This window comes from Diabrotica virgifera, chromosome 7 (assembly GCF_917563875.1).
Source record: "Diabrotica virgifera virgifera chromosome 7, PGI_DIABVI_V3a".
Lineage (NCBI taxonomy): Eukaryota > Metazoa > Arthropoda > Insecta > Coleoptera > Chrysomelidae > Diabrotica > Diabrotica virgifera.
The window spans coordinates 2176583-2188570 of record NC_065449.1 but is presented as its reverse complement, the minus strand read 5'-3'; the positions used below and the strand labels follow the sequence as shown (position 1 = coordinate 2188570).

The following is an 11988-nucleotide window of genomic DNA, read 5'->3' as shown; positions in this document are numbered from 1 at the left end:
TGTGCCTCTTGTTCCAACCTTAGACAAGGGGTGCGTTCGGACGACCATAGCGGCTGGCTGTCAGCAGAAATCGGCTGAGTGGTTGCATCCAGCCGTGATAGGGAAAGCTTAGTAAATCTCTCAGCGGCTGGCTTCCAGCGGTGACGTCTGACAGCTACTGCTGGCTCAGCTGTCCAGCCGCTGTGGTCGTCCGAACGTACCCAAGGAAAGAGAGTCCAACCATCCCCATCTGTCACTGTCAGCTTTTTGTGTAAGAAAACATGACATCATGACAAGTATGGTGCAAAAAAGAAAAACTCCTCAACACTTACAAAATGTAAAAGTGGTAGTGAGAATTAGGCTTTTACTTAAACAAGAGGAGGAACAAAATGTAAAAAGTGTTGTAAAAGCTCATACTTACCGAGAATTAGTTCTTAAGGAGAAGAAGTATAGTTTTGACAGAGTTTTCAAACCAACAGCTACACAAATTGAATTGTATTTGAACTTTATTGCTCCTTTGATTCACGATGTGGTTGAAGGATATAATTGTACTGTGTTTGCATATGGACAAACTGGTACTGGAAAAACATATACGATGACTGGAGAAAAATGCAATCTAGTTGGAAATTGGAGGGAGGATGTATTCGCCATGAGCCGATGGGTAGAGGGGATTTGACAGCTTTCGCCAGCGCTGTTAGTGGCAGTTTTGTGCATTTATCTGATAAATTCAAATGGCGCGCCATGGGTAGAGGAGAGGGGATTTGACGGTTTTCACCAGCGCTGTTAGTGCAGCGTTGCCACATTTAGTAGATTTCTACTTTTTTGGTAGATTTTTGATATATTTTAAAAAATTCTAGTAGGCAATATTTATTAGTAGATTTTTGGTATATTTCAACATTTTCTTATGACTAAAATAAAATTTGCTTTTTAATAGTATTTACCCCATTTCTAAATTAATTTTTAGACATTTTGTCACAATTTCCCAATGTCATTACCGAAAATAAGATTCAGTGGTGGGATTCTGTGTACAATTGCTAACACCGCCGACCGCTTTCTATCAATGTCAATATATTTGAATTTTTAGTTTTAATTCAAATATTTTCTTGTTTTAAAGGGCCGGTTGTTCGAACGCTAATCAAAAATGATCATTATCAAATATTTAATTACTTTCACAACTGTCAATGTCAACTTTGATTGGGTTGCTGAAAACAATTTTATTGATTACAATTATGAAACTAATTAATCAATTATGTTAATAATTGTTATGTTAATTGATTAACTAATCTCATAATTATAATAAATTATGTTTTCAGCAACCCAACCAAAGTTGACATTGACAGTTGTGACAGTAATTAAATATTTGATAGTGATCAGTGTTGATTAGCGTTCGAACAACCGGCCCTAGTGTCACTTCAGCATCAACTAGCAAAACTAGAAAATAATTCAATTAAAGCTAAAAATTCAAATATTTTCACGACAATTGACATCGATAGAAAGCGAAGTGCAGATATCTACAGTGCACGGAATCTAGCCCCAGGACGTAGAAGATGAATATTAAACAGAAATGAATTAAACTGGATTCTGGTGTAACAAACTTGCAGATTTCAAGTAGCAGTGCAATCAGTACCTATTTCAGGTGTTATTGAAGAGTTCTGGTATTCGGTGAGCCTGATGTTAGAAGCTAACGATGGAAAACTAAAATATAATATATATTAGGTACATTCCATGTCAAATCACTCAGGCAAAAAATTTTGGATCTCCGATTTGTCTGAAAATTGGTATATAGCTTCTGCGGGACGTAAAAATAAGATAATTAAGGTCAAAAAATCTTCTTCTTCTTTTTTCTCAAAATCGTATTTTATGCGATTTCACAGTGATTTGGTGTTTATTTAAACAAATTTGCATTTTCTGTCGTAAAGTATCAATGAAAAACATAATATTTTAATAGAAAGGACTCAAAAATGTCATCATATGGCATTATAACAAGTTATTTTGAATCAAAACAAGTTTTTGATCAAATTTTATAGTGTAAAAAATGTTAAAATACCGTTTTTTACATTTTCCTCCATTCCCAAAATACATCATCATTGATTTGTCTGAAAATTTGCCCACCGATAGCCAAAAGATAGGACTCTAAGTGGTTAGAAGGATTTGAATTATATTCCAATACCAAAAAAGTTACATGCAGTAATATCAGACTCAACAGTATATATTAGTCCAGTCGGGATAGCATTTGACCTTGAATGCCGAGCTGCCCAAAATTTTATTTTTCGGATCTTTAGGGGAGTCAATAGTAGCCTAAATTTAAAATCACGAATTAATTCCTCCGTTACGTTTGCCGCCATCTTGATTTTAAAGGAGAACCTGTTTTGCTCAATATCTCCGCCATTTTGAACTTTTCGACAAAAATGGTAGGAACTGAAATTGTTCCAAATAAATCATATTTACAATTATTACAATTTCTTTCTAACAATTTTTGTCGTGAAGTCGATATTTTTGAGTTAATTGTACTTACAGTAGATGCCTATATTTTTGACTATAATACTGCATGTAACTTTTTTCGTATTGTAATATATAATTCAAATCCTTTTCACCACTTAAAGTCCTATGTTTTGTCTATATGTGGGCAAATTTTCAGCCAAATCGATTTTGATGTATTTTGGGAATCGAGAAAAATGTAAAAAACGGTATTTTAACGTTTTCTACACTATAAAATTTGATCAAAAGCTTGTTTTGAATCAAAGTAACTTGTTATAATGACATTTTTGAGTCCCTTCTATTAAAATATTTTTTTTTCCATTGATACTTTACAATAGAAAATGCAAATTTGTCTAAATAAACACCAAATCACTGTAAAATCGCATAAAATAACATTTTGAGAAACAAACGAAGAAGAAGATTTTTTGACCTTAAATATCTTATTTTTACGTCCCGAAGAAGCTATATACCAATTTTCAGACAAATCGGAGGTCCAAAATTTTTTTTGCTCCAAAATTGAGTGATTTGAAATGGAATGACCCATTATAATATATATTATATAATATATATTATAATTATAATATATGTAACTTTGCAAAACAACAAATGTTGTGTTTGCGTGTTTCTAATGTAAAATGCGAAATAATTGTTTGAAGAATGTGATCCAGACATGCAGATGTTAAAATCAGTTGATGACAAAATATTATATACAAATATTAAATATGAAACTGATAAAAATTAATTATAGTTGGTCATTTTGTTCCCCAGTTAAAATATAAAAAAGTTTGGTTTTTGTTTACAAACAGTCATATTAATTTCTAGTTAAACTCCCTCTGTGGCTCAGTGGAAAGCGCTCCTACCTTTGGATCGAAAGGTCCGAATGGTCGTGAGTTCGAATCTCACCAGGGTAGAGAATTTTTTGTTTATTATAAATTAATAAATGAAAATAGTTTCTATCCTTGTGGGATCGGTACCCACCGGAGGGACCGCAGACGTTCGGATACAATTAGCGTCTCTGCAGAGACAATGACATCGACTTTGCAAAGTAACAAGACACTTACTCAATACACACACTACACATAACACTAGCTACCTAATTGGTAAAATCCACTGTACTATCACCATGCCAATGCCCATTAGTTGTCTAGGCATTAGCTAAATAAAAAAAATTTCTAGTTAGTCAGCTGTTATTTTTATTATAAAAAGTCCTAAATTATATACAAATATATTAATAAAGTTTTATAGTATATTTTAGTTTTTGATAAGTAAATTTTAGTAAGCTAAACTTACAGTAGATTTTCGAAATAAAATGTGGCAACGCTGTGTTAGTGGCAGTTGGCCTTGGCAGTTTTGTTTTGTGCATTTGATAAACTTCACAAACTGAAATGGCGGATAATATGGATTTTTCAAAAAACTTATATATTAAATATTAAAATTATAATGAATAAAATAAAAAAACATAATTAATTTTACTATTAATTCTGTGTATTCGTTTAGTAATCAGGTTACAATAATATTTCAGTTCATAATTTGTGTCTTTCTAGATAAGTATCTATTTTTCTCGTTTTGCATATTTCACATACATAAATTTTATCAGAAAAGTATAAGTTTCAAACCGCGAGATAGCGCTACCGTCGAAACTCACAGCCAATACCTACATGCTGGCGTAATTCCCAGAGCAGCTTTTCATATTTTCCATGAACTTGACAAACTGTCAAAAGTTGATGTAAACGTTAAAGTTTCATACATTGAATTATATAATGAAGAGATTAGAGATTCATTAAGTGACAATGAGAATATTTTACAGATGTACAGTGACAACAAAGGGTCAGTAACAATTAGTGGCTTGACAGAAATTTCTGTTCGCAATGGCGAAGATATTTGTAAATATTTGAAACGAGGTATTGTTAAAAGACAAATAGCATCAACGCTTATGAACCATCAGAGTTCGAGATCTCATACAGTCTTCACAATTTCGATAAATACCAGAGAAAGTACTGTATGTGGCGATGATATTTTAAAAGCCGGAAAAATAAATCTAGTAGATCTAGCTGGTAATGAAAATATAGCAAAATCCGGACGTAAGGAAATTAGAGCTGTGGAACTTGCAAATATAAACAAATCGTTGTTAACACTTGGACGAGTTATACATGCCTTAGCTGACAAATCACACAAACACGTACCCTACAGGGACTCAAAATTGACGAGAATCCTGCAGGATTCTCTAGGAGGACACACGAAAACTGCCATGATTGCCACAGTATCTCCGGCAATAAATTCGCACGAAGAGACTTCTAGTACTCTAGAATATGCTTCCAGAGCCAGGGATATTAAAAATACTCCTACAGTTAATGAAAAAATGACAAATAATGATGTGATTGAAGGTTTAGTAAAGGAAATTGACAAATTACAGAAAGATTTGGACGCTGCAAGATCAGGAACAGGTTTTTATGTAAACAAAGAGAACTATGAAAAAATGATAGACGCTATTATAGCTGTCACAGGAGAACATTTAACAACAGATGAGTTGATGGACAGGAAAGCAGAGAGAATTAGAAACTTAGAGGATCGTTTATATTCCAGAATGAGGGAATTCGATGAAACTGTACAGCAATGCAAAAAATAAAAGGAAGAGTTAGAAAACGCGAAGGCCACAATAAGAGAAGGAGACGATAGACTTGAACAAGAAAAATTCCTTTCAAAATGGTTTGAAGATCAAACCAGCGAAAAATTAGAAGAGTCGCAAAAGCTGCATTCTCGGCAACCAAAACTTTGCACAGTGAAAAAGAAACATTGTTGGCTAAATTGGAACATCAGTTTAATATAAATGTTTCTAATAAAAAAATTACTAGCACTGGGGTTTCAAATGCTCTGTAAATATGTTAGAGGAATTTGGAGGTCACGAGTGTAAACGAATCAAACTGTCCGAAAATAAAATTAAAGAACAAGTTAAAAAAAGCGTTGTTGAGTTACAAAAAAACTTCGATGAAACTTTCAGCTCACTTAAGGAGTTACGGGAGGATTTTGAGACCAGAATACGAGAATACAAAAATGGATCATCCATCAAAAAGACTGTGTCAGTGAAATCGAAATACTACCTAGATACACTGAGTGAGAAATCTAGGGTGGTAGAAGATGTTCTATCCCAATACGAACAACAACTTACTTTGATTAAATCGGAGGTTTCTAAGATGGAAGAAAGTTACAAACAAAACTCAATAAAATATTTTGATGAAGCAATGACATTAATTCAATCATCTGACAATACAACTAGTGATATATAATTCCGGACAAACTAGAAGGTATTACGAGAGTTTTAATCAGATGGAAAGAACTTTGACAGAGATGATTAAAGAAGACACATCTTCAATAGCCCTATTACAGAAACAAATAGCCCTATTACTGTAAGATTGAAAGGATCCAGCACCTATTCCTTAGGTTCGTCGCATTCAAAAAAAACCGTAGAGACTGGAATTATATGGATCTTGAACTAGAACTTAACATTGACACCTTATCAAGCAGACAGAAAAAGAAGGACATGTACATGTGGTATAATATTATAAATTTAATTCACGACTGCCCTGAGCTCCTGGAGGAAGTAGGTTTACATATTCCCTCCAGAATCACACGTTCAAGATCTACGTTTCATACTCCCATCAGCAGAACTAACTTCACTGCAAATTCTTTCATCTCGAGGGTTTCTAGACAGGCAAATGCTTGCTCCAATTGTGTGGATTTCTTTGCGGATAGTTCGCGATTTTTAAAAACGCTAAAGGATTGCACCCTCTAGTTTTATGTTCTTGAATATTTTAAACTTGTGATTATATATCTTTACCTGTTATTTTTACTTTTTGACTTGCTTTATTGTCGTAGTGTTTATTGTATCTTATTGTATTTTACGTATATTTGTAATATTTTGTTAGTTCTTCATATCATCTGTAATGTTTTATTGCAATGAGCTTTGCTCGTAAATATATATAAATTAAATAAATAAATTACAGAAACGAATAGAAGAAGACAGCATTACATTAAAAAGAATACAAGTAGATAGAGACAATGTTGTTAGTGCTGAAAAGAAGACAAGGGAATGTATTTTAGAAAGGACCAATAATCTAGAGAAATTGTCAAAAGAAACACTAGAAGGGCTGCAGAATTGTTACATAAGCTACCTAATTTAATTGCAATACAAAATGCTAAAGAGCTACGGGCTATGATACAAAAATTTGAAGACAAATTAAATGAGATTTCTTCGGATCCAAATAAAAAACATGAAGAGATTACACAATACACAGTATAGACACGTATAACAATTCAATATTCAATACCTGTAAAAGTATAGAAGAAGCGATGAATGAAAAAATTAACAATCTGTTAAATAGTGTAGATATGATGGTAGGAAAAACTGATACAGCGGAATCGTTTTCAAAGTTCATCTGTCATGTCATATGAAAGAAGTGCTCGTCCAGCAACTACTAGAAAAAAACGTTACACCAAAAGGAGTTACCCCCACAGGATAAAAGAAGTAACTCCTCGAGAGGCACTCATCGAAAAATTTAAACAATCCATGGCACAGAAAATGGAAGTAGACCAGGACGCATCTGTAAAAATATTAGTACATTTGGACGTTGAGAGGTGACTCAAATTTTTTTGCAGAAATTGCTTGACAATAATTCAAATAATAATATTTGAGTTATCCTCCCTCTCAAAAAGGTCCGGAACATTGTTTAAATAATCAAAATGTCAAAAAATGAACGAAAAATTCGATGTTTTTCTTCGTTTTTTGATTATAACTTTAAAAGTATTCATTTCCGAGAAAAGTTGTACTGACATAAAAGTTGCACAATTAAATTTCCTACAATATAGAATTAGTTAAAAATTTAAAAAATAGTCAGCCTTGTTGCAAAATAGCAATAATTGTGAAAAGAACATACAAAACAAGTATTCGCATTTTACGGTTTTCAACCATTTATGCTACACTTAGGACCTTCATATTTCACACAGAAAAACATTATGATAGAGTAAAACAATACTGTAAATTTCATTAAGATCGGTGAGATAGATTTTGCAATCCAGCTTTCGCAAAAAAATTCATTTTTTCAAAATGTTACAGGACTGAAAATAAAGCAGATAGCAAGTTGAATTTTTTTTTGTATATAGAAGTGTACTGTATCTTTCATTTGAAATTTGCAAATTTAAAATCGATTAACTACCACAGCGTCAGGAATTTTTTTAAATAAACATTAATTATTGGTGCTACGCGCAGGACAGCGGATAGTTTGCTCTGATTAGGCATTCCAATGGCCTTTGATAATGATTGATACATTTTAATTTTTATTATATTTCGATATAAATAAATAAATTTGTTTATTGCAAAATAAAAACACATATACTCTATCCTTTGAAATAGCACTTTTTTTAGCAAAAACTTTATTTGTTCATATATTTTAACTTAGAGAATAAAAGTTTATTATTTCTAAACATACGCAATTGTTTAAACAATATTTCACAAACAATAATAAAATTTGTTTGATTTTTGTGGAATTAAAATATTAAAATACAACAAAATATAGAGTAAGAAAATAATATATTAGATAAAGATTGGAAGAAATTTTGGTGGAAATCAACTTGTGTGAATCGAACACCGCTGTCCTGCGCGTAGCACCAAAAATTAATATTGATTTAAAAAATTTCCTGACGCCGTGGTAATTAATCGATTTTAATTTTGTAAATTGAAAATGAAAGGTACAGTACACTTCTATAACTAAAAAAAAATTCAACTTACTATCTGCTTTATTTTCAGTCCTGCAACATTAAAAAAAAATGAAATTTTTTTTGCGAAAGCTGGATTGCAAAATTTATTTTGCAAAATCTGTTAAACCGATCTTAATGAAATTTACAGTGCTGTTTAACAATATCATAAAGTTTTTCTGGGGAAAATTTGAAGGTCCTAAGTTTAGCATAAATGGTTGAAAAACGTAAAATGCAAATACTTGTTTTTGTATGTTTTTTTTCGCAATTAGTGCTATTTTGCAACAAGGGTGACTATTTTTTAAATTTTTAACCAATTCTATATTGTAGAAAATTTAATTTTGCAACTTTTATGTCCATGCAACTTTTCTCAGAAATTAATAGTTTTAAAGTTATAATCAAAAAACCAATAAAAAATCGAATTTTTCCTTCATATTTTGACATTTTGATTATTTAAACAATGTTCCGGACCATTTTGAGTGGGAGGATAACTCAAATATTATTATTTGAGTTATTTTCAAGTAATTTCTGCAAAAAAATTTGAGTCACCTCTCAACGTCCATCTCAAAACAGATGCGCCCTGGACTAAAGACCCAGACGAAAGTGATGTAGGGTAGGGTATTGAACAAGTCTTGTGAGAATGTGTTACAGTAGTATTGTGGTCTTGTGAGAATAGTTTATTGCTTGTTTTATATTCACAAACAGTGATTTTTTTTATTTTTAATTAATAAAATATATTTCTTTCAACACAGTTGGATGATTACTTAAACTTAAAAGGCAGCATCAACAGAAAGTTGTTGAAAAAAAAAAGAAGAAGTAGGTTGCCTTTTCTTTTTGGACCTTAGGTTATATTTTTTGTAAAACTTAATTTTTAACTGTAAAGAATAATCCTAAAAAAATGGGTTTCTCAGACGATTCCAAACAAAGACTCGCTACTGTCATTGATCTAGCTAAAACTGTTTTTCATTATGGTTTTATTCCTACTGTTTTATACTTAGGTAAGCTGACTTTTAATTTTTTTATAAAGTGTGCTGTGCTTACTCTTCATGTAAGTTAACCCTTAATTGCATTTAAGACCCTTTAAGTAAAGTGGACTGTAAAAAATACGGTCTTATTATACCTAACGACAAAATAATTGATTTTTATTATATAATATACACTTCTCCACGGAATTAAGGCACCACCTTAAAATGGGTCATTTTTGATGCCTCGAATTTTCTAAACATGTCCGATTTAAGTGATTTTTAATATTTTGTAGCCTTAAGCTTGTCACGCACGAAGAGCTAAACTATAATATTATTATTATATCTTATATGTTATATAGCTCACTATAGTAATTACTGTATTATAGTGAGCGATATGAGATACAGTAGAACCCCGATTATCCGTGCGCGGATTATCCGGGCTGCGGATTATCCGTGCTATGACTTTCTATTACTCAAATTGCATTTTTGAGGTTTTATTAAAGTAAATCATTCATCACCGTAAATCACTCGACTTAAACCCTATACGCTGAGAAGGTGAATCATAATGAAAGATTTATTTTTTATGGTAGTGGTAGGTACATACTTATGCATGTATATACGTACATATTATGTATTATATATGAGAAATAAATGTTTGGATTATCCGTGCATTTTAATTATCCGTGCATTTTAATTATCCGTGCCAACGTCCAGTCCCGAGGAGCACAGATAATCGAGGTTCTACTGTATAATAAATATATATTATAGTATAGCTCTTCGTGCATGACAAGCTTTATTATTTAGTAATATGTACTGTAATAATATTGTTGCTAAACAAGTAAATTGCCATTGTATACTGGGTGTACCAATCAAACTGTGTTTTTTTTCTCAAAGTTCGCTACACTCTGTAAAATATTCTAGCATTCATAAAATATTGAAATTAAAACCCTAACATTTTGTTTTTTGATTCATTCGCTTATGTTGGATAATAAAAAAGTTAGGTACTTCAACAACTAGCCATGTATTTCATCAATATATCCTCATTTTCTGCTTAGTTTAATAAACAGAACTCAGTTCATCTGTATAAACTGTACATTCGTCCAGTTCTGGAATATTGCGGAACTGTGTGTGAGAACTGTGGAATGAGAGAGATAGATTATTAAGTGTTGTCTGCTAAGCAAAAACGTTATCCAAGACATACGCAGTTACATATTTATAATTGACAGAGTGAGATGGTGATACAATTGTTCAACGTAGTTATATTAAAAATGAATAATTATTTTCAATTTCGTTGCAATACGAAACTACAGCCGCATCATTATTCCAGTTCAATCAGAGAGTGCAGCAAGCACCTCTACCGGTTTCTAAACTTCTCTAGTCTCTCATCAGGAGGCACATATTCTGCTCTCTCTGACCCAACTAGGACAAACCCCGGCATGCAGTCACGGATTGCAACGGATGAAATGGCAGGGATGCCCTAGCGGCAACTGCTATCAAAAAACTAAGTTTTCAATCTAATAGCACATAGAACAACACCCAAAAATGCTATTCCACATCCTACCAGACTGAAAACAATGGGAACCTTCTCTGGTAACACCTCTGAGGCTTCTACATTTGCAAGCCATAACGTTATATTAATTATATAGTTACAGTGGAACCTCGATTATCCGTCAGGGCACTGGACCAAGGGTATGACGGATAATCGAAAAGACGGTTAACAGAACATTAAAAAAATTAAAATTCATAGTACAACTCTCAAACTTTATTGGTAAGTATGTTTTGTTTGACAATATAGAGAGACAATCGAATCAATTCGGTTTAAAATATTCTGAAATCTTTGTTTCTTTTACTATTGTTTCACATTCTGCAACGGCTGAATTTCTCAATCGGTGTAAGATCATGCAATCTACTTTATTGTCTTCTTTTTGTAGAGAATACCACTCGATGATTTGTTGCATGAGCTGTACAGCTTCTCTAGCTTCTTTACGGAAATCTTTGTCAGTTGCAATAGCATGCAAATGTTCAAACAAAATGAATTGATGACTCAATTTTTGCTTATGTCGTCAAAACAACTATGTGCGGACCCTGACGGTTAACAGAGGTGACGGTCAATGGATAGACGGATAATCGAGGTTCCACTGTATATTAATTTAGTAGAAAATTTAAACTCACACTTGACTATTTATGCACTTCTAATGTCATTCTTAGGAAAACATTCAACATCAGTAGAGATAATGATTGTATAAACTACTATTCAAGTAATCGTGCTGGTCAACTATAATCTGACAGATTCAATTTCTGTCACTTTGACAGTGAAACTGGGTTAGGTTCGGAAAAGTTTATAAATTTTAATAATCAGTCGTATTTACTTGAATAAGCTTAATTCTTTTAAAAGCTATTTTGATATTATATTGTATTTTTGGTTTGGTAAGTATTTATTTAATTAAAATAAGTCAATAAAATTTGTAAGTAATCATCTGTCAAAATGCTTAACTTCTGTCGAGTTTGCCAAACGTGTACATATTACTCTGACTTTTCAATCATAGTGTAGAAAATTACAGATTAGTATATTTTTACGAATGTACATTTATTTGCAAATAATGTCTGGAAAATGATATGGATACCAAAATGATCTGAATTCATTAAGTTTACTTTCATTTAAGTCACTTGATGCAGCTGACATAAACGACATTTTTTAAATTCCGGTTACTATTTACGTTCTGCAACTTTAACATGGAGAAATTCATAATACTATATTTGTTTACTCATTATTTTTGTATTATTAATCTATATCAAATAATTAATTACGGTAGTAAAA

General features: G+C 32.0%; 1 protein-coding gene across 1 annotated transcript; it reads left to right on the top strand.

Moving 5' to 3' along the window:
• Positions 1-268: 268 nt before the first annotated feature.
• Positions 269-5083, top strand: LOC126888011 (kinesin-like protein KLP2). Its single transcript, XM_050656002.1, has 3 exons — positions 269-640; positions 1616-1641; positions 4135-5083. The coding sequence occupies exons 1-3, from the start codon at positions 269-271 to the stop codon at positions 5081-5083; spliced, it is 1347 nt and encodes a 448-aa protein (XP_050511959.1).
• The last annotated feature ends 6905 nt before the right edge of the window (positions 5084-11988 follow it).